This window comes from Doryrhamphus excisus, chromosome 19 (genome assembly GCF_030265055.1).
Source record: "Doryrhamphus excisus isolate RoL2022-K1 chromosome 19, RoL_Dexc_1.0, whole genome shotgun sequence".
NCBI classification, from domain to species: domain Eukaryota; kingdom Metazoa; phylum Chordata; class Actinopteri; order Syngnathiformes; family Syngnathidae; genus Doryrhamphus; species Doryrhamphus excisus.
Genome location: NC_080484.1, coordinates 923,252 through 949,416, shown reverse-complemented (window position 1 = coordinate 949,416; position 26,165 = coordinate 923,252). Strand labels below are relative to the sequence as shown.

Genomic DNA, 26,165 nt, shown 5'->3' with positions numbered 1-26,165 from the left:
ACAAACGCGCGTCGGTCCATTCACATACACGTATCACAAACACGTGTCGGTCCATTCACATACAGGTATCACAAACGCGTGTCAGTCCATTCACATACAGGTATCACAAACGCGTGTCGGTCCATTCACATACAGGTATCACAAACGCGTGTCGGTCCATTCACATACAGGTATCACAAACGCGTGTCGGTCCATTCTCATACAGGTATCACAAACACGTGTCGGTCCATTCTCATACAGGTATCACAAACACGTGTCGGTCCATTCTCATACAGGTATCACAAACACGTGTCAGTCCGTTCTCATACAGGTATCACAAACACGTGTCAGTCCGTTCTCATACAGGTATCACAAACACGTGTCAGTCCGTTCTCATACAGGTATCACAAACACGTGTCAGTCCGTTCTCATACAGGTATCACAAACACGTGTCGGTCCATTCACATACAGGTATCACAAAGACGTGTCGGTCCATTCACACACATTGTAACCATGTGATGGTTAATTCACAAACACGTGTGCCAAAACCACGTTGGTCCATTCACATACACACATATATATATATGCACGTACTGCAAACATGTGTCAGTTCATTCATAAACACATATAGCAAACATGTGTTGGTCCATTCACATACGGTATATACACATAATAATAAAAACATCTGTCTATCCATTCACATACAGATATAATGTGATGTCTGTCCTTTTTCATAGACATTATAAACATACTGTATGTACTGTATGTGCATTCACATATTGTAAACATTGCCGCATCACTTAATAATTAACTTCCAGATTTGACAATAACAATTCCCTTGTTATTGAGTTGAAAAAAGTTATTCCTTAGTTAGTCTTAAGGCACAAAGGTAATAAGGTGAGATGCTTATCAAGGATCCCTTTAAATACTACCATTAAATACTAGTACACACATCCCACATCTTTTTACGGCTTTGCTGTAATTGTTTGGTTGCTCTTAAAGGCTGAAAGGATAAAATAAAGTTAAGTTATTAGGATCCTAATAACGATCTTTAAAAATGCACCCTTGGTTCTAGCAGTGCAAGAACACCAGGTGATACTGCTGGACTCCAGGAAGGGAATTAACACAAGTGGGGTGGATTCAATTGGAGTCTTAGAAGGATGAAGGCAGTCATGGCGGGATTGGGTCTGCCTTGTTTGATTTTTTTTTTAAGAAAAAAACCACTTCCACAAAGAGATGTGGCCTAATTCCCAGCACATCCCACCCACACCTCGCTGGTGCATTATTCATTAAGTCCAGTCAAGTCTTAATCACACGTTTGCAGCCTGGTGAAAACATTGCAAGACGCGAGCGTTTGCTCCTCCGTGTCAACCATCTCGCCCGCCTTGTCGGCCTGTGGTGCTCAGTCCATGCCGCCATCTTTTATTTCTCCATCCTTTCCTCCCTTGCCAAGAGGCTAAGGCAGGATGCAGCTCCCTAACTATGCATGATGCTTGTTTACATGTCATTCACCCCCCCCCCCCCAGCAACCCAGATCAAATATGTGTTGCGAGTGGAAGGAACGATGCAGCGCCAGCCTTTGCAAGTTTTATGCAAGTGACTCACTTATTTCAAAAGCTAAGCCACATCCATTTTTTTTTCCAAACGGAATTGAACAATCTGAGGGATCAGAGCCAGCCTGGTTTCAGGTCGGCATGTTTGGAATCTGCTCGGAAATAAACCGGCAGTAGACAGGAAATACAATACTTGCATAGAGGAAATAGACCTGTGTGTCCCCATATTTGTTGATGTGAGGGTCACAAACACATTATAATGGGACTATATTATGAATCCATTATGTCAATGGAAACATAGAAAACCTGATATACCACTGAAAAAACAAATAATTTGTTTCCATATTGATGTATTCATGCTTAATTTCATCAAGCATTGCATTTTTGGACTTTGTTGTGAAGTCCTCGAACACACCACAGCTGCTCTCTATAACATCTCTACAACTTGTACATCTTGACATGTATTCCACCCGTTCATGGATCATCTGGTGTATTGCTGGTTTGGTCTTTTCTTGCTACTTTGGGCTGGTGGGATCTGGAACGGGGGGCTTGTTTCCCACTGCAGCTATCCAAGCTGTTTGGTGTGAGCCGATATAATCCGATACCCGATATCGGACCAATATACAATATCAATATCCGATTGGGACACGACTATTCAATAGTGTCGAGTACCCACACGTGACCATATCCTTAAAAATCGGGGGGGGGGGGGGTCATTTTGCTTTGCTTTGTCTTTGTATGCCAGCTGCCCTGCCTGTCGCCACAAAGATAAAGCAACTGTGCCGACAAGATGTCTCACTCTGTTCTATGAAATGATGTTCTTTTATGAAAGGTTCAGGTGTGCCTGTTTGGAGGCCACAGCCAAGGAAAGCAGACATGGCAACATATGGAAGCCGGCATGATGGACTTCACTTTCATTTCAGGTGTGATTCATTTATTTATTTATTTATTTATTTATTTATTTATTTATTTATTTATTTATTTATTTATTTATTTATTTGTTTATTTATTTATTTATTATTTATTTATTATTTATTTATTATTTATTTATTATTTATTTATTATTTATTATTTATTTTATTTATTATATTTATTATATTTATTATTGGTTATTATATTTGTTATTAGTTATAATATTTACTATTATTTATTATTGTATTTATTATATTTATTAGTTTTATTTATATTATTGCAAGTTTTTTTTATGAACGAGAGGGTTCTGGAGCAACTCTTATTACAAATGTTGAACTGAAATCAGAGGAGAACATCAACCAAGCAGGAGGGTTTTTTGGGGTCATGGGCCAATTTCACGGGCGTCTCAGCTACTCTTAGATTTTCCCGATTGGCCTTGAACACAACCCCATCACGATAACATGTCATAACCGCCATCTTTGATCATAAAAATCAATAAAAGGAAAGTGTGACGGGGTCTATCACTGACGGGAGGGAGAAATAGGTCAAGTGGAGATGGGCGATGGGGGGGGGGGGTGCACCAGACCGGACCGCCATACAGTATATAGACTATTCATGAATAAGCCCTGTGTAAGCCTCGGGCACTGCTGTGGCCCCGTTACCATGGCGTCCGTGGGGAAGGGACCGCGGAATGTGGCCTCAGCGGGCAGCAGGCATGGAGAGGGTGGTGGGGGGGGTGGGGGGGGGGGGTTCTGATCAGGCGACGACGGGTGTTTGCTACTTTAGTCACCGGTCACATCAGAGAAGAGCCTTTCAGGAGCCATTCATCTTCTCTTCCTCTCCATCCTCCTCTCTGGCTTCCATCTTTGGATGTCACACCTGAGCGCGTGCAAGGTCTGCCGGGCGGGTCGCGTGCACGCAAAGCTCCCCCGCCGCTTTGCCATCTGTTGCGCCCACCAGCTGACCGCGTGAAGGTGGGCTTTATTGGACCTCCATGTCCTCCAAAACACTTCATAGTCCAACCTCTGCTGGTCTATTGGTGCTTTTCTCCTGCCTTGGCCTTCAAGCAAACGTCAAAGGAAAAAACTCCTGATGCCAAACCCCCTTCCCATCACTACCAGTATTACATCAACCTACCCGCCCCCCTCGGCCCCCTCGTCAGACCCAGCTGACCTACTTCCTGTCTAGCCCGTGTATGACTGTACAGTCATCTGGCTGTGTGTGTTTACAACTGAGCATATGCATCATTGCTCTACATTTGGTACATGCCGTATGGACGCTTATGGAAAAGGGCTTCCCTTGGTATATTTGGCATGTAAAATATTAATCAATGACATCATAACAAAACACAAAATGCAACTTTTTAGTACTAAGACAGATAAAAATCCCAAAGTTCCATGTTCCTGGTAAAAAGGTCATTCCCATCCATTAAAACAACCTCAATGAGATGAACTGAAAAAGGTTTGAAAGCCGTTTCTAAAGCTCTGGGACTCCAGCCAACCACAGTGAGAGCCATTATCCTCAAATGGTGGAAACATGGAACGGTGGTGAACCTTCCCAGGAGTGGCCGACCAAACAAAATGGCCGCAGGAGCACAGCTACACCTCATATAAGAGGTCCCAAAAGACCCCACAACAACATCCACCTTCCCAGTAGTGGCTGACCAAACAAAATGGCCGCAGGAGCGCAGCGATGCCTCATATAAGAGGTCCCAAAAGACCCCACAACAACATCCACCTTTCCAGGAGTGGCCGACCAAACAAAATGGCCGCAGGAGCGCAGCTACGCCTCATATAAGAGGTCACAAAAGACCCCACAACAACATCCACCTTTCCAGGAGTGGCCGACCAAACAAAATGGCCGCAGGAGCGCAGCTACGCCTCATATAAGAGGTCCCAAAAGACCCCACAACAACATCCACCTTTCCAGGAGTGGCCGACCAAACAAAATGGCCGCAGGAGCGTAGCTACGCCTCATATAAGAGGTCTCAAAAGACCCCACAACAACATCCACCTTTCCAGGAGTGGCCGACCAAACAAAATGGCCGCAGGAGCGTAGCTACGCCTCATATAAGAGGTCCCAAAAGACCCCACAACAACATCCACCTTCCCACGAGTGGCCGACCAAACAAAATGGCCGCAGGAGCGCAGCTACGCCTCATATAAGAGGTCCCAAAAGACCCCACAACAACATCCACCTTCCCAGTAGTGGCTGACCAAACAAAATGGCCGCAGGAGCGCAGCGATGCCTCATATAAGAGGTCCCAAAACACCCCACAACAACATCCACCTTTCCAGGAGTGGCCGACCAAACAAAATGGCCGCAGGAGCGCAGCTACGCCTCATATAAGAGGTCACAAAAGACCCCACAACAACATCCACCTTTCCAGGAGTGGCCGACCAAACAAAATGGCCGCAGGAGCGCAGCTACGCCTCATATAAGAGGTCCCAAAAGACCCCACAACAACATCCACCTTTCCAGGAGTGGCCGACCAAACAAAATGGCCGCAGGAGCGTAGCTACGCCTCATATAAGAGGTCTCAAAAGACCCCACAACAACATCCACCTTTCCAGGAGTGGCCGACCAAACAAAATGGCCGCAGGAGCGTAGCTACGCCTCATATAAGAGGTCCCAAAAGACCCCACAACAACATCCACCTTCCCACGAGTGGCCGACCAAACAAAATGGCCGCAGGAGCGCAGCTACGCCTCATATAAGAGGTCCCAAAAGACCCCACAACAACATCCACCTTTCCAGGAGTGGCCGACCAAACAAAATGGCCGCAGGAGCGCAGCTACGCCTCATATAAGAGGTCCCAAAAGACCCCACAACAACATCCACCTTTCCAGGAGTGGCCGACCAAACAAAATGGCCGCAGGAGCGTAGCTACGCCTCATATAAGAGGTCCCAAAAGACCCCACAACAACATCCACCTTCCCACGAGTGGCCGACCAAACAAAATGGCCGCAGGAGTGCAGCTACGCCTCATATAAGAGGTCACAAAAGACCCCACAACAACATCCACCTTTCCAGGAGTGGCCGACCAAACAAAATGGCCGCAGGAGCGCAGCTACGCCTCATATAAGAGGTCCCAAAAGACCCCACAACAACATCCACCTTTCCAGGAGTGGCCGACCAAACAAAATGGCCGCAGGAGCGCAGCGACGCTTCATATAAGAGGTCACAAAAGACCCCACAACAACATCCACCTTTCCAGGAGTGGCCGACCAAACAAAATGGCCGCAGGAGCGTAGCTACGCCTCATATAAGAGGTCCCAAAAGACCCCACAACGACATCCAACGAATGGCAGGCCTCACTTAAGGTCAGTGTTCATGACGCCACCTTAAGAAAGACCCTGAGCAAAAACGGTTCCAAGACCAGAAGCAGTGCTGAACAAGAAGAACATTAACGCTGGTCTCCAAGATCTTGATGACTTTTGGGGAAATATTCTGGTCTGACCAGACAAGAGTTTTTTGGAAGGAGTGTGTCCAATTCCACCTGGCGAGTGACTTGGTGACCTCGATCCGAAACCAAGATCATGAAGCCATGATGGTGTTGCTAACGTACGTGTCCTCCTGTCCTACTCCTTAATGTTGTATTGTTGTGTTTAAGATGGCGTGTATAGCGTTAGCATAAGTGTAGCAGTACATTGTGTATGTCATTGGTGAATAAAGTACACAAACGCTAACGCTAAAGTTCTAGCTCCCCTGGCCTGGAATGCTAATTAATGCTAATTTTGTTTTTACACAAAATGTGAAACCCACATAAATGACCTTTAGCCTCCCTTAACTCCAGGTAGGACACGTCCATGTCCAATTAGCCTCCACTCCTACCACTAATAACTGGACCACCAAAAGCTATGCTTATGACGCCATACAAGGTGGTCCCGTGTCGGTCAGCGGGGGTCCACCAAGTAGAGCCAAAGTCCGCACACCAGCAAGGCGGCTTGACGCCAAAATAAAGACAGCAAGTGCCCCCCAAAACACAACCACCCTGGCGGACATGTTTAGTAATGAGGTGACAATTGCACCTGTCAGGTGTACAAATAAAGCACGATTCAAATCCAAAGCAAACACTCAAAAGTCAGGCTGGCTTACCCGCAAAGCAGACAGGTCGATTTCATCCAGACTCCGAGCAGGAGAGTCACTCGCCATGATGGAGGACACGGAAAGCCTCCAAAAATTAATGTCCACTCCGAAAACAAGCCGATGTTGTTCAAGAAACTAACCCTCCGGAAAACACGGCCCCCCCTTCTGTCTGCGTAAAGGCCGGGAGGGCGCACCGTTATGCCGCTACTGCTTCCGGGTCCATGATGTCGGCGGCTGGCTGGGGCGGCGCGTCGCGGGATGCGTGGCCGGGATGTGTGCGCTTCGGAGCGGCCGCGAGCGTCTGACTTTGCCGCTGGTGGGTGACGGCAAGTGGATATAGGATCTGGGGAGTGGGAAGAGGCGGGGCTGAGAAACGACACGCCCATATGTGGGCGGAGCCCCGTGCCGGAGCGGATTTTGGATGAATTTTGATGATTTTTTTTTTATGAACAATCTGGAAAGTTGCTTTGAAAAGGTGGAACAAGGCGGATTTTCTTTATTGAAGTAGCACTAACCTTTATTTACCTTTATTATTATTTTTTTGTATAGTTAAAAAAAAGGTTTCACCACTTGTCTGTATTAGGGTCACTAAGTTAATTAACTAAGTTAAAAGGAATTAAAGAAAAAAAATAATTTCATTTGTGTCTTTCAGGTGGCCAAAAGTATTAAGCAGCATTAAGTGGTACTATTGGAGCTACACAGTCATTTTATACAGTTAAAGTCAATAAAATTATATATATATCAATATTGTATTTGAAAAAAAATATTGGGGATTTATAGTCTTCTAAAGTATTTTTTATATATTTTTTAAATATTTAATTAAAACTCATTAAAAAATTCAAACATAATTATTGATTTTCTGTCTTCAAATGATTGACATCTGTGGTGTGAACCAGTGCTCATTTTATTTGTCAGCCATTTGAATTACAGTTTCATGAACACATCGTGGAAAACCGGATACCGTATTGCAACTGTACAAAACTATTAACAGTGGAAGCTAAAGTGAAAACCGGCGTCAAATACAGTCGCTGTGTACTTCATGAAAACACAAGGCTGAAAATATGAACATATGTAAATAAGTGTTAAAGTATTAGTATAAGGCGTGTGAATACAGGTACGGATACAGCGGTATTAACAAAACCAACAAAACCACTCCATGGTCCCGGTCCAAAAAGATAAACATGAAAATGCACCTTCAGCAAGTATAAAGTTCATTTTGTTCCAACGGTTTCTCCCACAATCCAGCATCTTCAAAGTTGGCGTTAATGTTTCATATATATTTCAAATATTCATCCTGCATGCTAGTTTCTCAGCATAAGACAAGTGGTTGCTAAAATTCACATTAAAATGGAACTAGTGACCAATGGAGACACGAATGGGACAGCTCTCAAAAGGACTTATCATACAAAATAGAGCAAATATCTCACACAGCACCTACTTACAGTAATAACAATCATAAACTATAATAATAAAATAGTTCAGGTAAAGTGAGTCTTGTGTGGTTGAAATGCTAGTTGGGTGGTTTTTACACTCTACTGTGGAGCAGCTGTACCTTTAAGAAGCCAGCACCACCTGCTGGTGGACAAATGCTATTACATGATCAAGTGACCAGTCGATTGTCTCCCTCAGGCCTTTTCGCCTGCATTCACACTTGTGGTTGGTTTCAGTTTAAAAAATGGTAAAAAATAAAAAATAAAAAAAAAGATACTCTGTGCACACTTTGTTGCAAAGGTATTTTTGTCACATGACCAAAGACTGTGCAGTAAAGAACATGCCGTACATAAAGTAACGACTTGATTGGACGGCTTTTGTGACAACTGATTCCAAACCAAAATGCCATCTGCCCGGTTGAATACATGGTTATCTTTAATTTTTCTGATTATTATTTAACAAAAAGCTTCTAAAATAGACTTATAAAGGGACTTTGTGCAGCGTAACTACAAAATTCCAAACCAAAATGCCCTGCACAAGGTTGAATACCTACGTTTTTCTCTGTTCTCTGTTCCGCTATTTAGATTTCCCCAAAAGCTTCTAAAATATACTTTAAAAGAGTTTTCATGGCATATCTGGTGACGTAACTCAAGTACTATATGTTGGATATTTTTTTATTCTGCTTTTTTCCACTTTAGAATTCCCCAAAAGTTTCTAAAATCTACTTTTAAAGAGCTTTCGTGACATGCTAGGTGACTTAATCCGAATTAAAATGCTGACGGCCGGGTTGAATATGTCGGTTATTTTTATATTCTGTTATTTTTACCATATTAGATTTCCCTAAAATGTGTTTTTATCAAGTACTATATGTTGGATATTTTTTTATTCTGCTTTTTTCCAGCTTAGAATTCCCCAAAAGCTTCTAAAACCTACTTTTAAAGAGCTTTTGTGACATGCTAGGTGACTTAATCCGAATTAAAATGCTGACGGCTGGGTTGAATATGTCGGTTATTTTTATATTCTGCTAATTTTACCATATTAGATTTCCCTAAAATATGGTGTTTATGCTACTAAAATCGTTTTCACGACATATCAGAAAAAGTATTAAAAGTATTTCAAACTTAAGTCTGCTGCACTGAATACATAGGATATTTTTCACCAGCTTATATTTCCCCAAAAGCTTCTAAAATATACTTAAAGAGCTTTCGTGACATAATAGGCGACTTAACTGAAAGTATTCCAGACCAAAATGTTGTCGGTTGCGTTGAATAAGTAGGTTGTTTTTATATTCTGATTTGACCAAAAGCTTGTAAAATATACTTTTAAAGTGCGGTTGTGACATATTACTTGATGAAGCTGAAACATTGCAAAGCAAAATGCTGTCTGCCAGGTTGAATATTTAGGCTATTTCTATACCGTCTGCTATATTTAGCAGCTTAGATTCCACCAAAAGACTCTAAAATATATCAAACCGCACCAGAGTCCACAGAGACCCCCCCCCCCCCCCCCCCTTGCAGTGCAAACGCACCATTCCAGAGTGCCTTTAACCCGAACCAATCAAGTGTGAATGCACCCTTTTATGCTGTCGGTCCTCCAAGAAAATTCCTATGAAAAGGGCTATGAAATTCCTATGAAAAAACACGTCGGCCATCCTAACAAGTATGGCTTCCCAGAGCTTCCGGAGTCCCAAAGCAGCACGGACACAGGTTGATAGGCCAGGACCACACGTGTGGAACCATCACACTCATGTTGGGTTACCATGGTCCCTGTTCAAATCCTTCAGGAGGTTGCGTCTTCAAATCCAGGTTCAGGAGTTCCGTCATCCCCAACGCGGTCCACAAGGAGTCCTCCAGTGCCCCTTTGGTCCTACGTCCATATCTCGGTGGGCACCATGGCTTCCTTCGTCCCGACCGAGGGCATGAGGTTTTGCTCGGACAGAAAATCCAGAGGAAATTGCACCAGGAAGCCCCGGATCCTGCGGAGCTCCTCCTGTGCCCGAGCCAGGTCCGTGTGGGCCAGACCGGGTTTGGACTGGTAGTGCTCCAGCTCCGACATGTTCCGCACCAGCGAGGACGGGAGGCAGCGGAACACCTGGAGAAGAACACGCAAACCAAGAAGAACATCTCAGGTCACATTTGGCCTCCTTTTGGGACAAGAACGTGTGCTTGGGATAACCACCACGTACGCCACGGGGTAACCTCGTATAATAACAGGCATGCTGTTATTACATCTTTGATGTCATTTATGTCGACATCCAACGTCTGACATGAAACCAGAGTGGCGTGGTCCATGTGTCCGCCCGTACCTTCTCATAAATGGTGGCGTTGCGTCCGGCCGTGGTCATCCACACCTCCTTGTAGAAGCGGTCGCTGATGGGGTCGGCGAGATCAATGCTGGCGTCGCTGTGACCTCCAAGGATGGTCCTACGGGAGGAACGTCCTCGGTGACTTGGTGACCTTCCGGTACCAGAAGGATAAAACAAAAGGGACCTTTCCTGACCTGAAGCATTCCAAGCGCAGCTGAAGCGCGTACGGGCCGGCGTCATACTCCTTCCCGTCCATCACGGAGGACACCTTTTCCGTGTCCTCCACGATGACCGCCACCTCGCTGTCTCGTTTTCCCAGCATGCTTCTGTCGTTGATGTTGGCCGAGCCTACAAAAGAGCCAGTCAAAGATCCTCTACAATGACAAGAGCTCTCTGCTGTTTTTAAGGACTTACTACCTAAAAAGCCAATCAAAGATCCTCTATATGACGACAGGAGGGCTCTGCCATTGTTAAGGACTTGTTGACAAAAAGCCAGTCAAAGATCCTCTAAAATGACAAGAGCTCTCTGCTGTTTTAAGGGCCCATTGCCATTCAAAGATCTTCTATATGACAAGAGCTCTCTGCTGTTTTTAAGGACCTACTACCTAAAAAGCCATTCAAAGATCCTCTATATGACGACAGGAGGGCTCTGCCATTTTTAAGGACTTGCTGCCAAAAAGCCAGTCAAAGATCCTCTACAATGACAAGAGCTCTCTGCTGTTTTTAAGGACTTACTACCTAAAAAGCCAATCAAAGATCCTCTATATGACAGGAGGGCTCTGCCATTGTTAAGGACTTGTTGACAAAAAGCCAGTCAAAGATCCTCTAAAATGACAAGAGCTCTCTGCTGTTTTAAGGGCCCATTGCCATTCAAAGATCTTCTATATGACAAGAGCTCTCTGCTGTTTTTAAGGACTTACTACCTAAAAAGCCATTCAAAGATCCTCTATATGTCAACAGGAGGGCTCTGCCATTTTTAAGGACTTGCTGCCAAAAAGCCAGTCAAAGATCCTCTACAATGACAAGAGCGCTCTGCTGTTTTTAAGGACTTACTACCTAAAAAGCCAATCAAAGATCCTCTATATGACAGGAGGGCTCTGCCATTGTTAAGGACTTGTTGCCAAAAAGCCAGTCAAAGATCCTCTAAAATGACAAGAGCTCTCTGCTGTTTTTAAGGACCTACTACCTAAAAAGCCATTCAAAGATCCTCTATATGACGACAGGAGGGCTCTGCCATTTTTAAGGACTTGCTGCCAAAAAGCCAGTCAAAGATCCTCTACAATTTGGAAGAATTGACTACATAAAAATGATGTTTTGTAGGACCTAGCACACAAAGACGAGTCAAAGATCATCTATGTGACAGAGAGCGCTACTATTTTTATCTAAATAAAATGCCATTCAAAGATCCTCTATAGACCATCTCTACTGTTTAGCAGGGCCTAATGCAAATACACCGACCAAAGATCCTCTATATGCCAGGCGGCCTATGGTCTGTGTGAAAGGAGCATTCTGCTGTTTTAAGGTTTTATGACATAAAACACCACTCAAAGATCTTCTACATAACAGGAGGGCTCTGCTGTTTTTGAGGACTTACTACAACGCTAGTCAAAGATTGTCTATATGCCAGGGATGCTCTGCAATTTGTCAGGCTCGACTACACAGAATTTTAGTCAAAGATTGTCTATATGCCAGAGGGTCTCTGCTGTTTTGATTAACCTTCTGCATCAAACGCTAACCAAAGATCCTCTATACAGGTGGTTTCATGAAGCTACAGCACCACCCGCAGGCCACCAGTTGAATAACACGGCAAAAGTAACTTAATGAATGTCGATGATGGTGCAATGGCTCTGTCCCACCAGCAGATGGCACAATAGTGCAACACTGCCGTTCACAGACTTGGCTTGTCCACCACAGGAGGCTTCAGGGCGGCCGCCTCATAAGCTGGAAAGAAAGGAGGAGGAAGGACGTACCGATGATGACGGTGTTGTCGTCGGCGATGAGCATCTTGCTGTGGACGTAGATGAGCTCCGTCACCAGGCGGCCTTCCAGCTCGGCGTGCGTCCGCAGACCGGCGAAGGAGATGTAGTTCATCCACTGGTCGTCCACTAGAAATACATTATTATATATACACGTTATTATAAAAATATTATACGTATGGATATGTACTACACATTACTACATATTCTGCTACTTACTCTCTTTTCTCAGCTGGGAGATGATGGAGTGTTCTCCTCGGTTCATGGTTCTTCAAAAAAAAAAAAAAAGGCAGTTATAAATACATACTAAAAATACATAAAGAAGTCATTAAATCATTTTTTACAAATAATTACCATTTTTAAAAATTGCTTTGAATAAATACAAAAAGCCAGTGCATTAAGTAAAATATTGTTTTAATATAACATTAGCTCCAAAGATTTTATTGAACTAATTAACAATTTCATTCAATTATTAATTAGCAAATTTAATAACATAATACGAGACGTATTATACGAGACGTATATGTATATTTCATATACGTGAAATACTTTTAAAAGTCCATTAAATATATATCATATATAAGAAGCTTAAGACATCAAATGGTAGGAAAATATTTACAAATAGTAATAAATAAAATATATGAATATGTAATACAATTCATTACATATTTATTAAATATTTGCAAATTAATCCATTAAATATTTTAATAATTAATGTATAAATAATTATAAAATAAATATGGACATAGTTAATAATGGTGTTAAATACTAAAAAATATTTAAATTACATAATTAATAAATCAAATAATTTCAAAAATTGTACCGACTAAAAATTATTGTTCATTTGAAATTCAGGCAAATAAATATGGGTGTCATTAAATAATTATGTAAAACGACCATAAAATACATCAGTAGATATTCTGCAAATATTTTAGTTATTAATGTATTTATTTATTTATCAATATAATAAATATTATCATTATATATATTTTTATGAAATACATAAATTAGACCCTGAATAGATGAAAGCACATTTTAATTATACAGGTATTCATTGATTTTCATCATATAATAATAAATATTAATTTTAAAAAATTATTAAAAGAATTAATATAATTAATAATAATTAATAATAAATAAATATAAATACACCATTAAATAATACACAAAATATATAAAGTAGATATATATTTTTTTCTATTGATAAATGATTGATCATAAATGAATGATGGTAAAAATAAAGTAAATATGGCTGACCTGTAGTTGAAGTGCATGACGGCCTGGATGGCGTTTCCTCCCCCGGTGGTGATGTCGCCCTCGAAGCCAGGAAGCAGGGGGGTCACCACGTAGACTCGGTACTTCTTCCCCTCCCTGACGGACCACACGGGAACGTTAGAGCGGCGTTCCACCTCCATAAAGCCAACGCTAGTGTACCTAATGAAGCGGCCACCATTCAACCATGGAAAGTCCTTACTTGTGCGCTCGGATGATCCTTTCGATGAGAGCGTCTCCGATTTTGTTGTACACCGTCCTGTTGTCGGCACAGCTGATGAAGAACTGGTTCTAGGAGGACGACAGGAAGACCCGGAAGTGAAAGAACGCTTTTCCCGTTTCTTTGGGCGTCCTACCTCGATGTAGACGTAGTGTTTGCTCTTGGCGATGACTTGGATGTAGGCGTTGTGGATGGACTCCTCGTGGTACTTGATGCCGGCCGACCAGTCGGACGCTGATCTCAAGACCTGATGGAGCAAAGACGACCCCCCCCGTTGTTATCAATACACACTCACAGGACACTTCATTAGGTACACATGGCTCGATTTCTGGCTCGCAGTGAGAAAAGCCAAAGTGTCAAAGCGAAGGCGGTTACATAACGTTGTTTTCGGGCCCACGGACTCCCTTCCCTGGCCGCCAAGGAGCGCTTGGAGCTCCAATGTGTTTATTATTAAAGGTGCTTTGAAGGCTTCTGGCTGGGTTGCCATGGCGATTAAAGACAACACAAAACGCGGCGTCAAGTGTTGCCTTACCTGCACTTTGGCGTCAACGCAGTCGGGGACTTGGTATCTCAGCTCATTGGCGCTGGAGTGAGACTTTGGCAGCAGGAAGGGATAAGACAAGGAGCGGTACTTTGGCTTCATGATCTGCAGGAGGACGGGGGGGGGGGGGTAAGGAGAGGCAAAACTCTTGGTGAGGTTGGGGAGGAAAAGGTGGCGCCACGGAAAACATGACTAGGAAGGAGAAGGTCATTTTTCCACCCTGACACCAAAACATGGCCTTCAAATTAGCCAAGGGAGTGTTTATTGACCTGCGTGAGTGTGTGTGTGTATATGTGTGTGTGTGTGTGTGTGTGTGTCAGCGTACAGAAATGTAACCTCCAGTCAATAATTGTCTTCTGAGGAAGCAGCAGAGTGACTCAAAGCGACATTCCAATAATCAGCGTTCCTCATCATGAATCCGTATATGAATCAGAATGATTGTAATAATTGGGTTATTAGTCGCTACTGCTATTAATTATGATTAATCCTGTCATCACCTTAATTTCAGAACTACTACTAATTGTTCTAAAAATGTGTCACTCGCGAGTCGGTGATGAAGTAGTATCTCCATCTTTGTTGGAAGCCATCTGGACTACAACAAAACTTTATTCCACCCTACAATGTCCCATGTTTGATGCTCCCTGGAAAAGTCGAGGGTTTTGACCAGACCAGATTTTGATCAGGTCTGTATGTAAACCAGGGCGGCACGGTGGTCTAGGGGTTAGCACGCAGACCTCACAGCTAGGAGACCAGGGTTCAATCCCACCCTCGGGCATCTCTGTGTGGAGTTTGCATGTTCTCCCCGTGCATGCGTGGGTTTTCTCCGGGTACTCCGGTTTCCTCCCACATTCCAAAAACATGCTAGGTTAATTAGCCACTCCAAATTGTCCATAGGTATGAATGTGAGTGTGAATGGTTGTTTGTCTATATGTGCCCTGTGATTGGCTGGCCACCAGTCCAGGGTGTACCCCGCCTTACGCCCGAAGACAGCTGGGATAGGCTCCAGCACCCCTGCGACCCTCATAAGGAAAAAGCGGTAGAAAATGAATGAATGAATGAATGTATGTAAACCAGGGATGTCCAAAATGCGGCCCTCGGGCCATTTGTGGATCATGTTTTTATGGGCCTGTGAAGGCCACATTGTAGGAAAAATCACAGTACAGACAAGAAGCGTACGTGCATGAGACGTGATGTCAGCCATGTCATGTGACATGTCATGTGACTGTACGTGTACCTTAGTAGATGTACAGGATGTAGTATGCTATACTTTTTATAGGTTTTTTGTAGAACTCGTGTCCTTGACCAAAAGAACATTTTCACTTCGGTTCTATGGACATTCCTGACTGCTCCAAAGACTGGAAGGCAACTGACCTTGGTGAAGTTCCAACGCTGGATAAAGTGCCTGGCCACGTCGCGGGCCGCTCTGCCGTGGACCGCCGAGGCGATGTCGTGCCACGGCATCCTGGGAGTCGTGTAGCGGTCGATGAAGTCTGCAAACAGAAGAAAGCTCATGCTTCTACTCCTGAATGGCCGATACGCAAAAGGGGAACGTTTGTCCAAACATGCCCCCCCCCCACTGCTGTGTTGCTCGTGGATTAGTGAGATCTTTTTTACGATGAAGGGATGCTAGGGAGCGTAGGGATGCTAGGGAGCGTAGGGATGCTAGGGATCATGGGGATGCTCGGGATCATGGGGATGCTCGGGATCATGGGGATGCTCGGGATCATGGGGATGCTCGGGATCATGGGGATGCTCGGGAGCGTAGGGCTGCTAGGGAGCGTAGGGCTGCTAGGGAGCGTAGGGCTGCTAGGGATCGTAGGGCTGCTAGGGATCATGGGGATGCTAGGAAGCGTAGGGATGCTTGGGATCATGGGGATGCTCGGGAGCGTAGGGATGCTCGGGATCATAGGGATGCTAGGGATCCTAGGAATGCTAGGGAGCATAGGGATGCTAGGGAGCGTGGGGATGCTAGGGATCATAGGGATGCTAGGAAGCATAGGGATGCTGGGGATCATAGGGACGCTAGGGATGCTAGGGAGCGTAGGGATGCTAGGGATTATAAGGACACTAGGGATCACAGGGATGCTAGAGATCGTAGGGATCATAGGGATCATAAGGACGCTAGGGATCACAGGGATGCTAGAGATCACAGGGATCATAGGGATGCTGGGGATGGTAGGGATGCTAGGGAGCATATGGATGCTAGGGAGCGTAGGGATGCTAGGGATTATAAAGACACTAGGGATCACAGGGATGCTAGAGATCGTAGGGATCATAGGGATCATAGGGACGCTAGGGATTATAAGGACGCTAGGGATCACAGGGATGCTAGAGATCATAGGGATGCTAGGGATCATAGGGATGCTAGGGATCATAGGGATCATAGGGACGCTAGGGATTATAAGGACGCTAGGGATCACAGGGATGCTAGAGATCATAGGGATGCTAGGGATCATAGGGATGCTAGGGATCATAGGGATGCTAGGGATCATAGGGACGCTAGGGATTATAAGGACGCTAGGGATCACAGGGATGCTAGAGATCATAGGGATGCTAGGGATCCTAGGAATGCTACCAACCATCAAAAGGTTTTTCCAGCTGGATCCAGTCCTTGTAGACGAAGTTGCAGTAGTCCTTCCCATGCCAGAAGCGGGTGTTTCCCTGCAACTCTCCGACCCCCGTCTTGAAGCTTTGAAGCGAGCCGCTCCCTGCACGCAAACGACGGCGTTGCCAGGAAGAGTCGGCCAAACATCAAATTCCCGCCGTGCGTCCCATCCTTACCCGAGCTGTCCACGCTGCTGACGCTGTCGGCGTGCTGCAGGGTGTGTTTGTGCAGATGTCGGTACAAGCTGAAGCGAGCCCGCCTGCTGCGGCCGACGCCCTTAAGCCTGGGGAGGTCCGTGGTGTCGCCCGTGGGCGTGCCCCGTCCGTTGCTGTGGGAGACGCCATCCACGGGGGACGCCGCAGCCTTGCCGGACGGAGCGCTGGCGGCCTGAAGACACGACAGACAAGAAGAAAGGATGGTGGCCATGTTTTACAACCAATCTTGCTTACATTTTACACACGTGCTTCTCAGGCCCATAAAAGGGTGGAGCAAATTTGGTTCGGCTTATGTGAGAAATGTGTAGGAGAAATTTCAAGTCAGTTCCACTTATGAGGTTTAATAACAGTGCCAGGGGGGCGTTTGGACCCATTTCCAGCCTTTTGTGTGCAGCCATTCCGGAATAGAAGCGTTGGATGGCAAACTTCCTGTATTGGAATTCCGTGGGCATCCCTGACCTGTTCGAGCGCCACCGAGCGCGTCACGCTGCCGACATCCGTCAGGCGGTGCTCCCGGTCGTCCCAGCGACCGTATGCCAGGTCGATCCCGCCCACAAAGGCGACGGATTGGTCCACGACGACGATCTTCTCGTGGTGTGCCCACAGATAGACGGAGGAGGACACGTGGTCCGGATGGCGCATCACCTGGCACCACGCACACACACACACACACACGCATCCATAAAGGAGTCCATACGCTCGTTGGCCACAACATTAGAAACGCATGCAAGCTTCGTTACCTTAATGTTGTGGTGGAGGTGCATCAGGGTCCTCTTGCTGTAGCCCGAGTTGATGCCCAGGGCGAGCTCCACCTCTTTATACAACATCACGAAGACGCGCACCCCTTGTTGCTGTGATTCAAGAAAATCATAAATATGCTGTCAAAATGGCCGTAACTGTAACGGTTTTCTTTCATCACGTACATTTTCAGTGCAATTAACACACAAGCACCAGAGCAGACGGAGGCACGGTGGAGCGTCCCCACACAAGCCCAGTCTGGGTGTGATGCTCTTTTGGAACGGCAGGACCATTTTAACAAGCACACTTCCTCATTCTCATTACACGAATGCAAGATGCATTCAGGGAACATCACAAAAACAGATTTATGTATATTATTATTATTGATTAAAAAAAATACAAAAATAAAAAATAACATTTTTAGCATTGTTTCTATTAAATTATGTTTTATCATAAATACATAGTTATGATAAAACATAATTTAATAGAAACAATGCTAATTATGTTTTATCATAAATGCATAGTTATGATAAAACATAATTTAATAGAAACAATGCTAAAAATGTTATTTTTTATTTTTGTATTTTTTTTCTCCATAATAATATACATACATCTGTTTTTGTGACAAATTTAAGACTTTTAAAAATATAATTAGTAAAAGAATATTACATATAAATATATGTATGCATATAAATGTTAATATATAACATTGTATACTATGTACTGTATATATGTGTGGGCACGCATACATGTATGTACAATACATATATAAATAAAATACATTATTTCTATACATATGCTGCGCACAATCTAAAAATTATTTTTATTATAATTATATACAAAATATGTATATATTTTTCTTAAAATAAATGATATATTCATTCATTTTCTACCACTTATCCTCATGAGGGTCACGGGGGTGCTGGAGCCTATCCCAGCTGTCTTCTTTTTTTTTTTTACAAAATTGCAAATATTTTTAAATACTATATAGATTATATATATATTCAAGATAAAATATGATTTAATATACAATTATGCAATTGTACAAATGATAAAATGTGAGAATTTAAATAAAATGAAATTCCTAACGTTTTCTCCGGGTATTCCGATTTCCTCCCCCATTCCAAAAACATGCTAGGTTAATTAGCCACTCCAAATTGTCCATAGGTATGAATGTGAGTGTGAATGGTTGTTTGTCTATATGTGCCCTGGGATTGGCTGGCCACCAGTCCAGTTCTGGGATAGGCTCCAGCACCCCCGTGACCATCTTGAACTGTGAATCGTGTACTGTATGTACTGTAACTTCAAACTAAGGAAAATATTCAACGGGAGGGCACCAAATATGAGGGGCAAATAGAGGAGTTTCCTGGGAAAACGGGAGCGTTGACTAATCGGTCTACTAATGATGACATCATAACATGAATACAATGACAGCCGACTAAAAAGAAGGCGGTGAATTTGGGCCATTGTCGTCTTTACTCACAGCTTTCCGTTTGAGGATGCAGTCCAGCCTCCAGTGGTTCCCCTCCACCACGGGTCTCTTCAGGAAGATCTCCGGACTCAGCCTGAGGCACGGACACAGAGTTGGGAAAGAAGGAAAAGGGCGTGATGCGGTTCTCATGAGGTGATGCGGGTGTGCCTAATGTTGTGGTTGATGACAACAGATCTCCCGTGTCGGCATTCGGAGCTTCCATGGCTGCCATTCCTGTGTCTCACGTTGCACACATAAAATGGTTAGGACCCCCACTGGGAGCCCAGACATAAGCATGCTGGGACATTTCCACCATTCCGTGGCTTATATTGGCCTTGGGAACGCCAGGCCATCATATCCTAATCCAACTGGGAGGAATATAAGACGTCATCCAAGACAAAACGGTTGGAAAAAAGTCGAGGCGGCGAGCGGCAAAAGTGTGTACGTTCTATGACGGAGGATATGTTAGCGATTCCGTATGCTGTTTAGCTTGCCATGCTAACAACAACAACTCACCACCAGTCCGTGATAAAGATCTCCTCTCTGGCCTCCTCCAAGGCGTTAGCCACATCCTCCATGTAGGTTTTCCCGTTCACATACCTGCAATGGAACGTCACAGTAACAGCATGTTAGCCCCCCCTGTCGGAACCATATTTGGTCCCTCCAGTTGCCAGATGCCTCACAGTGAGGCAACAGGACAGAATAATAATAATAATAATAATAATAATAATAATAATAATAATAATAATAATAATAATAATAATAATAATAATAATAATAATAATAATAATAATAATAATAATAATAATAATAATAATAAAATGTAAGGCCGCCAAAATTTAGTTCAATTAATTAACATTGTATTTTTTGTTTATAAAAGACATTTTTAATAAATAAAAACTTTATTAAAATATAAAAATAAAATATATATTAAATATAATTAATAAATATATATAAACTATAAACCAGGGCTGTAAAAAATAAAGTCAATTATTTCATTAATTCATTACATTTTGATTTCATTTAATTTATTTTTTCTTTTTTTTTTATTAATTTAATAAATATTTGTAATTAGAATTTAAAATAACTATGTTCATAAAATGCAGTTAATATTTCAGACAGTTGATAATGTTGAATTTATTTGAAAATTTGCAATTAATGTGGTTAAATAAAAACTACTAATTCTATTAAATGAATAAATTAGTGTGTAATACAGTAATACAGTATATACTGTATATATATTACATTTTTTAGGGTTTGGATAATTTATTCATTTTATAAACATATTCATAATCATGATTAATTCATTTGAAAACTGTAATTCATCTGATTAAACCTCCTTCCTTTGTCTCTTTTCCCAGGAACTAAAAGGGTAAATAATTCATTCCCGCCACTCACCATTTGGCGGGAATGTTTTCCTGTTCCTGGGCAAAGGAGCCGAAGCGGTGATCCCGGAGGAAGGCCTTCCCGTGGCTCCTGACAAAGCTCTCGATGCTCTGCCCCCACCATCGGGCGTGTCGGTAGCTGCTGCACTTGAACACCAGAGTCCTGCAGGCATCAAGTCCACTAGCGTTCATTTCCTGGACCACTGGTGGGGTTTTTGTATTTCAGGTAAAATAACACCAAGGTTCCTACTTGGTGGTAGCCCCCCCCCCCCCCCACACACACACACAAATCACCTGGACAAACTGTCGATCCTGACTCCGTGTTTGGTCTCGGTTTCTTTGGAGTCCATCTTGATGCTGAACTCTTTGTCCACCAGCAGGACGAAGGAGATGGCCCCCGAGTCGGGCTTCATGTAGAGCAGGAAGGAGTCCTTCACCACCAGCCAGCTGCAAAAGATACACAAGCATCGTCATCATCATCTTCATCGTGTGTGTACCAGCGTTGTGTCAACTTTTGATGTCTTCATGTGTTTTTAAGAAGGAGAACCGTGGGAAGCAAACGGATCACGGAGCCGTAGGAGGCAGGACTGAGCTTTCCAAACGTGTGGGATTAGTATTTTGTGTGTCTTGGCAAAATAAGACTGTACTCCAACAACGCTCCTGTCGTCTTTGGGCTGGTGCATGTCTCACACACAAAAGACTCATCACTCCTACGTACAGTCAAGCTTCCAAGACGGGAAACAAGTTGGACACTAAGGACAAAGATGGAATACCGACCGCTTGGACCAGCGGTAGCAGGCCTTGGTGTGACCACAGCAGTTCAATCCGGGGATACGGTGGCCCCCCGAGCGCTTATGAATCATCCCTTCCCTGCCAAAGACACACAACCAGGTTGAGTCAATGACTTATGGACTTAATGACTTATGGACGACAACTACTGTACAAAGAATGGACAACACTCACAGTCCCTTTGGTCCCAAATCGTGAATGAATGACAGCTGGCTGACGTCGATGAATTCCATCTGAAACCAAAGTTATGATCACACTTCATAAATAAATGACATCATGATTCACTATGATCTTTGGCATGACACCTTCTACCATCATGACTGTACAACAGTAGATTAGTTTAAGACCAAAAGTTATGAAAGTCAAAATATGCTCAAAATTATAATTCACAGGGTGACACCCTTTCAACAAAATTCATAGAAAATATTTGACTGGGTTGTTGTATTTTTTTAGATTTTCTATAAGCATAAAACATTTAGAAATATGATATACAGCAATGATAACACGCTAACATCAGCATGCTAACATCTAGTATGTGGCGTTTATATACTGTATGTGTCTACCCATGAAAATAGCAAAAATGATAGTATGCTAACAATGCTAACATGCTAACGTTAGCATGCTGGGAATGTACTGGGAAGATGACATTGGACCTTCATTAGTATTATAATAATTATACATAATTAGCTCTTAAGTACAGCTACAATATGCAAAAGCAAAAAGGGGGAGTGGGATAAAAAAACATTTAGAACATTTCATCTGATTAAAAGTTTAAGACCAAAAGTTATGCAAGTCAAAATATGCTCAAAATTATAATTCACAGGGTGACACCCTTTCAACAAAATTCATAGAAAATATTTGACTGGGTTGTCTATATTTTTTTAGATTTTCTATAAGCATAAAACATTTATAAATATGATATATAGCAATGATAACACGCTAACATCAGCATGCTAACATCTAGTATGTGGCGTTTATATACTGTATGTGTCTACCCATGAAAATAGCAAAAATTATAGTATGCTAACAATGCTAACATGCTAAAGTTAGCATGCTGGGAATGTACTGGGAAGATTACATTGGACCTTCATTAGTATTATAATAATTATACATAATTAGCTCTTAAGTACAGCTACAATATGCAAAAGCAAAAAGGGGGAGTGGGATAAAAAAACATTTAGAACATTTCATCTGATTAAAAGTTTAAGACCAAAAGTTATGAAAGTCAAAATATGCTCAAAATTATAATTCACAGGGTGACACCCTTTCAACAAAATTCATAGAAAATATTTGACTTATTTTTTTAGATTTTCTATAAGCATAAAACATTTATAAATATGATATATAGCAATGATAACACGCTAACATCAGCATGCTAACATCTAGTATGTGGCGTTTATATACTGTATGTGTCTACCCATGAAAATAGCAAAAATTATAGTATGCTAACAATGCTAACATGCTAAAGTTAGCATGCTGGGAATGTACTGGGAAGATTACATTGGACCTTCATTAGTATTATAATAATTATACATAATTAGCTCTTAAGTACAGCTACAATATGCAAAAGCAAAAAGGGGGAGTGGGATAAAAAAACATTTAGAACATTTCATCTGATTAAAAGTTTAAGACCAAAAGTTATGCAAGTCAAAATATGCTCAAAATTATAATTCACAGGGTGACACCCTTTCAACAAAATTCATAGAAAATATTTGACTGGGTTGTTGTATTTTTTTAGATTTTCTATAAGCATAAAACATTTAGAAATATGATATATAGCAATGATAACACGCTAACATCAGCATGCTAACATCTAGTATGTGGCGTTTATATACTGTATGTGTCTACCCATGAAAATAGCAAAAATGATAGTATGCTAACAATGCTAACATGCTAACGTTAGCATGCTGGGAATGTACTGGGAAGATTACATTGGACCTTCATTAGTATTATAATAATTATACATAATTAGCTCTTAAGTACAGCTACAATATGCAAAAGCAAAAAGGGGGAGTGGGATAAAAAAACATTTAGAACATTTCATCTGATTAAAAGTTTAAGACCAAAAGTTATGAAAGTCAAAATATGCTCAAAATTATAATTCACAGGGTGACACCCTTTCAACAAAATTCATAGAAAATATTTGACTTATTTTTTTAGATTTTCTATAAGCATAAAACATTTATAAATATGATATACAGCAATGATAACACGCTAACATCAGCATGCTAACATCTAGTATGTGGCGTTTATATACTGTATGTGTCTACCCATGAAAATAGCAAAAATGATAGTATGCTAACAATGCTAACATGCTAACGTTAGCATGCTGGGAATGTACTGGGAAGATTACATTGGACCTTCATTAGTATTATAATAATTATACATAATTAGCTCAAAATATGCTCAAAATTATAATTTTGCTATGTATATACTGTATATGTATATACTGTATATGTATATACTGTATAAGTATATACTGTATATCATCCTCTGGCTCTTCATCAAACTGAAGTCCCCATCTTGGCTAACAGACTCATTTAAAAACAACATGACATCATCATCATCATCATCATCATCATCATCATCAGGGAACACTCATGTTGGTGTACGCAACCAAACAAAGCGTTAGCAATACGGCCTGCAGACATCATCATCATCATCATCATCATCATCATCATCATCACTCACGGTGTGGTGATATTTGCGGTACAAGGCCATCTTCAGCAGCTTGTTCAAATAGTCCTCTAATTGTCTCTGGAGAAACACACACATGATTATTTATATTTTCAATCTATTATGAACGAATGAATATTACTTATATCTTAATAAACAAACTAATATTAAAACAAATAATAATAATAATGTCAATATTATTATAATATTTAGGGTCTATTACAACTACTACAACTACTACTACAAATAATAATAATAATAACGTGTCAAATAAAGCAATCCAAATATAAAACTGTCATCAATTACTATTACTGTGTTGACAGCCACCACGTATCCCAGTGGACATAATACCATAATAAGTTAATAAAGCAAACTATCCTATAACAGAATCAGCTCTCATGAGGTGCTTGTCTGTACATACACTACAGTAGATAACCACAATGTATCCTCATGGACATCTTCCAACTGTATCTGTGACATCCATGAGCGTCCTAAGAGTACAGTAGCAGAGATGCTAACGTCGTGTCCAGTGAGTGTCCAGGCTCAGTGCCAAATAAGATGGATAAGGACTGTTATCGTTATGAAGACAATACTAAAAGCTACCGACCCGCCTGCTGGAGACCTGCTCATCCCGCACCAGCTCGTCTCCTCCCCCCCTGGGCAGCGAGGGCATCTCCCTCACCTCGCTCTTCCTCACCGTCCTCCTCCTCACCGTGTGACTAAAAACAAAACAAACAAAAAAAAAAACATAGTTTATTCAAATACTATATTCCCCTTCAGGCGTTTGCACAAGCTAACAATGTTAGCTCTGCCGTCGGCTCGCAGCAGGACCAGTCCATGTGGTTTTGTTGGCCTTTTGGATGCCTGTAGCGATGTCGGTTATTAAATGCAATAAAAAACAATAAAGTCAACGTACAGGCTACGTGATATTAATATTGTTTTCCAGCCACATGCTACGAGTCGTGGATTGCAGAAGTCAACAGTCGGAGGTCCGTTTTGCAGAAAATTAAATTAAATAAATTCGCTTAGCTTAGCCTAGCATGGAAAAAACGTAAACATTGGAAAAACAAGTTTGAACAGTTAAAAAAAACTTGTTTCCTCATTTTAGTTGTTAATACAAGATAAGATACTAGAAATATAAAAATGCAGGCAAAGCCACAGGGTGACTGACACCCTTCAACAAAATTCATAGAAAATATTTGACTTCTTTTTGAAGATTTTCTTTAAGCATAAAACATTTATAAATATGATATACAGCAATGATAACACGCTAGCATCAGCATGCTAACATCTAGTATGTGGCGTTTATATACTGTATGTGTCTACCCATGAAAATAGCAAAAATGATAGTATGCTAACAATGCTAACATGCTAACGTTAGCATGCTGGGAATGTACTGGGAAGATTACATTTCCCAAACAAGTGTTTTGACCATTTTTTTTGTTAGATTTATATGCATAAAAGGCCCAAAGTTAAAGGGACCTATTATGATTTTTTAATCACATTTCTGATCTATAAATGTAATTAGAATGTTGTATTCTCGTGTTAAATGATGCCAAAGTTTCAGATAACAAGGTTTGGACTTTTGGAAGTGAGTTTGGGATGGCTCAAAACGCTCTGTTTTAAAAGGCGTGGTAAAAGCGCCCCTTTGTGATGTCACAATGGGTGGACTTCCCAAGTTATTTTCAACACACGCAAAGCAAAAACAGAACCTAAATAAATATAAAATAATTATAGAATCATAAATACTTGGAGGACATGGGCAGCCAACCTGCGTGACGGCAGAGGGATCCTCATGAAGGTCTTGTAGGTCCTGAGCTCCCTGTGAAGCTCCATGAAGTGTTTCTCCTTCCTCTTCACCACCCACGTGAACTCGCCGTGCTTCATCTCGATCTTGAACACGGCGGGGAGGGACTGCACCCGAGCAGGGCGTAAAAATATTAGAAATATTTCATAATCCTTGGATTTATTGGGGTTATTTTGCAATAATCAACTTTATTCAATAACA

At 42.0% G+C, this 26,165-nt stretch overlaps 2 protein-coding genes across 20 annotated transcripts in view; both read right to left on the bottom strand.

Annotated features, from left to right (window-relative positions):
• The window catches only part of tnika (TRAF2 and NCK interacting kinase a), a 64,811-nt gene extending 57,932 nt beyond the window's left edge, over positions 1–6,879 (bottom strand). For 11 of the 19 annotated variants that reach the window (XM_058056549.1, XM_058056554.1, XM_058056556.1 and 8 more), the window contains exon 1: positions 6,543–6,878. In XM_058056549.1, coding sequence (XP_057912532.1) covers positions 6,543–6,599 — 57 coding nt within the window. In that variant the 5' untranslated portion in view covers positions 6,600–6,878. Of the gene's footprint in view, positions 1–6,542 lie in introns of all 19 variants that reach the window. The other 8 variants (XM_058056541.1, XM_058056544.1, XM_058056545.1 and 5 more) reach the window with 2 other exon arrangements.
• A 537-nt stretch (positions 6,880–7,416) lies between these two features.
• The window catches only part of pld1a (phospholipase D1a), a 30,731-nt gene continuing 11,982 nt past the window's right edge, over positions 7,417–26,165 (bottom strand). Inside the window, exons 4-26 of the mRNA XM_058056563.1 lie at positions 25,929–26,071; positions 24,765–24,876; positions 24,173–24,238; positions 21,656–21,714; positions 21,470–21,562; positions 20,987–21,139; positions 20,706–20,855; positions 19,824–19,907; positions 19,320–19,401; positions 17,839–17,949; positions 17,558–17,743; positions 17,060–17,270; positions 16,858–16,986; positions 15,650–15,768; positions 14,270–14,383; positions 13,874–13,984; positions 13,720–13,808; positions 13,503–13,616; positions 12,465–12,514; positions 12,240–12,374; positions 10,464–10,617; positions 10,270–10,387; positions 7,417–10,055 (exon numbers count right to left, since the gene is read on the bottom strand). Coding sequence (XP_057912546.1) covers positions 9,831–10,055; positions 10,270–10,387; positions 10,464–10,617; positions 12,240–12,374; positions 12,465–12,514; positions 13,503–13,616; positions 13,720–13,808; positions 13,874–13,984; positions 14,270–14,383; positions 15,650–15,768; positions 16,858–16,986; positions 17,060–17,270; positions 17,558–17,743; positions 17,839–17,949; positions 19,320–19,401; positions 19,824–19,907; positions 20,706–20,855; positions 20,987–21,139; positions 21,470–21,562; positions 21,656–21,714; positions 24,173–24,238; positions 24,765–24,876; positions 25,929–26,071 — 2,808 coding nt within the window. The 3' untranslated portion in view covers positions 7,417–9,830. The remainder of the gene's footprint in view (positions 10,056–10,269; positions 10,388–10,463; positions 10,618–12,239; positions 12,375–12,464; positions 12,515–13,502; positions 13,617–13,719; positions 13,809–13,873; positions 13,985–14,269; positions 14,384–15,649; positions 15,769–16,857; positions 16,987–17,059; positions 17,271–17,557; positions 17,744–17,838; positions 17,950–19,319; positions 19,402–19,823; positions 19,908–20,705; positions 20,856–20,986; positions 21,140–21,469; positions 21,563–21,655; positions 21,715–24,172; positions 24,239–24,764; positions 24,877–25,928; positions 26,072–26,165) is intronic.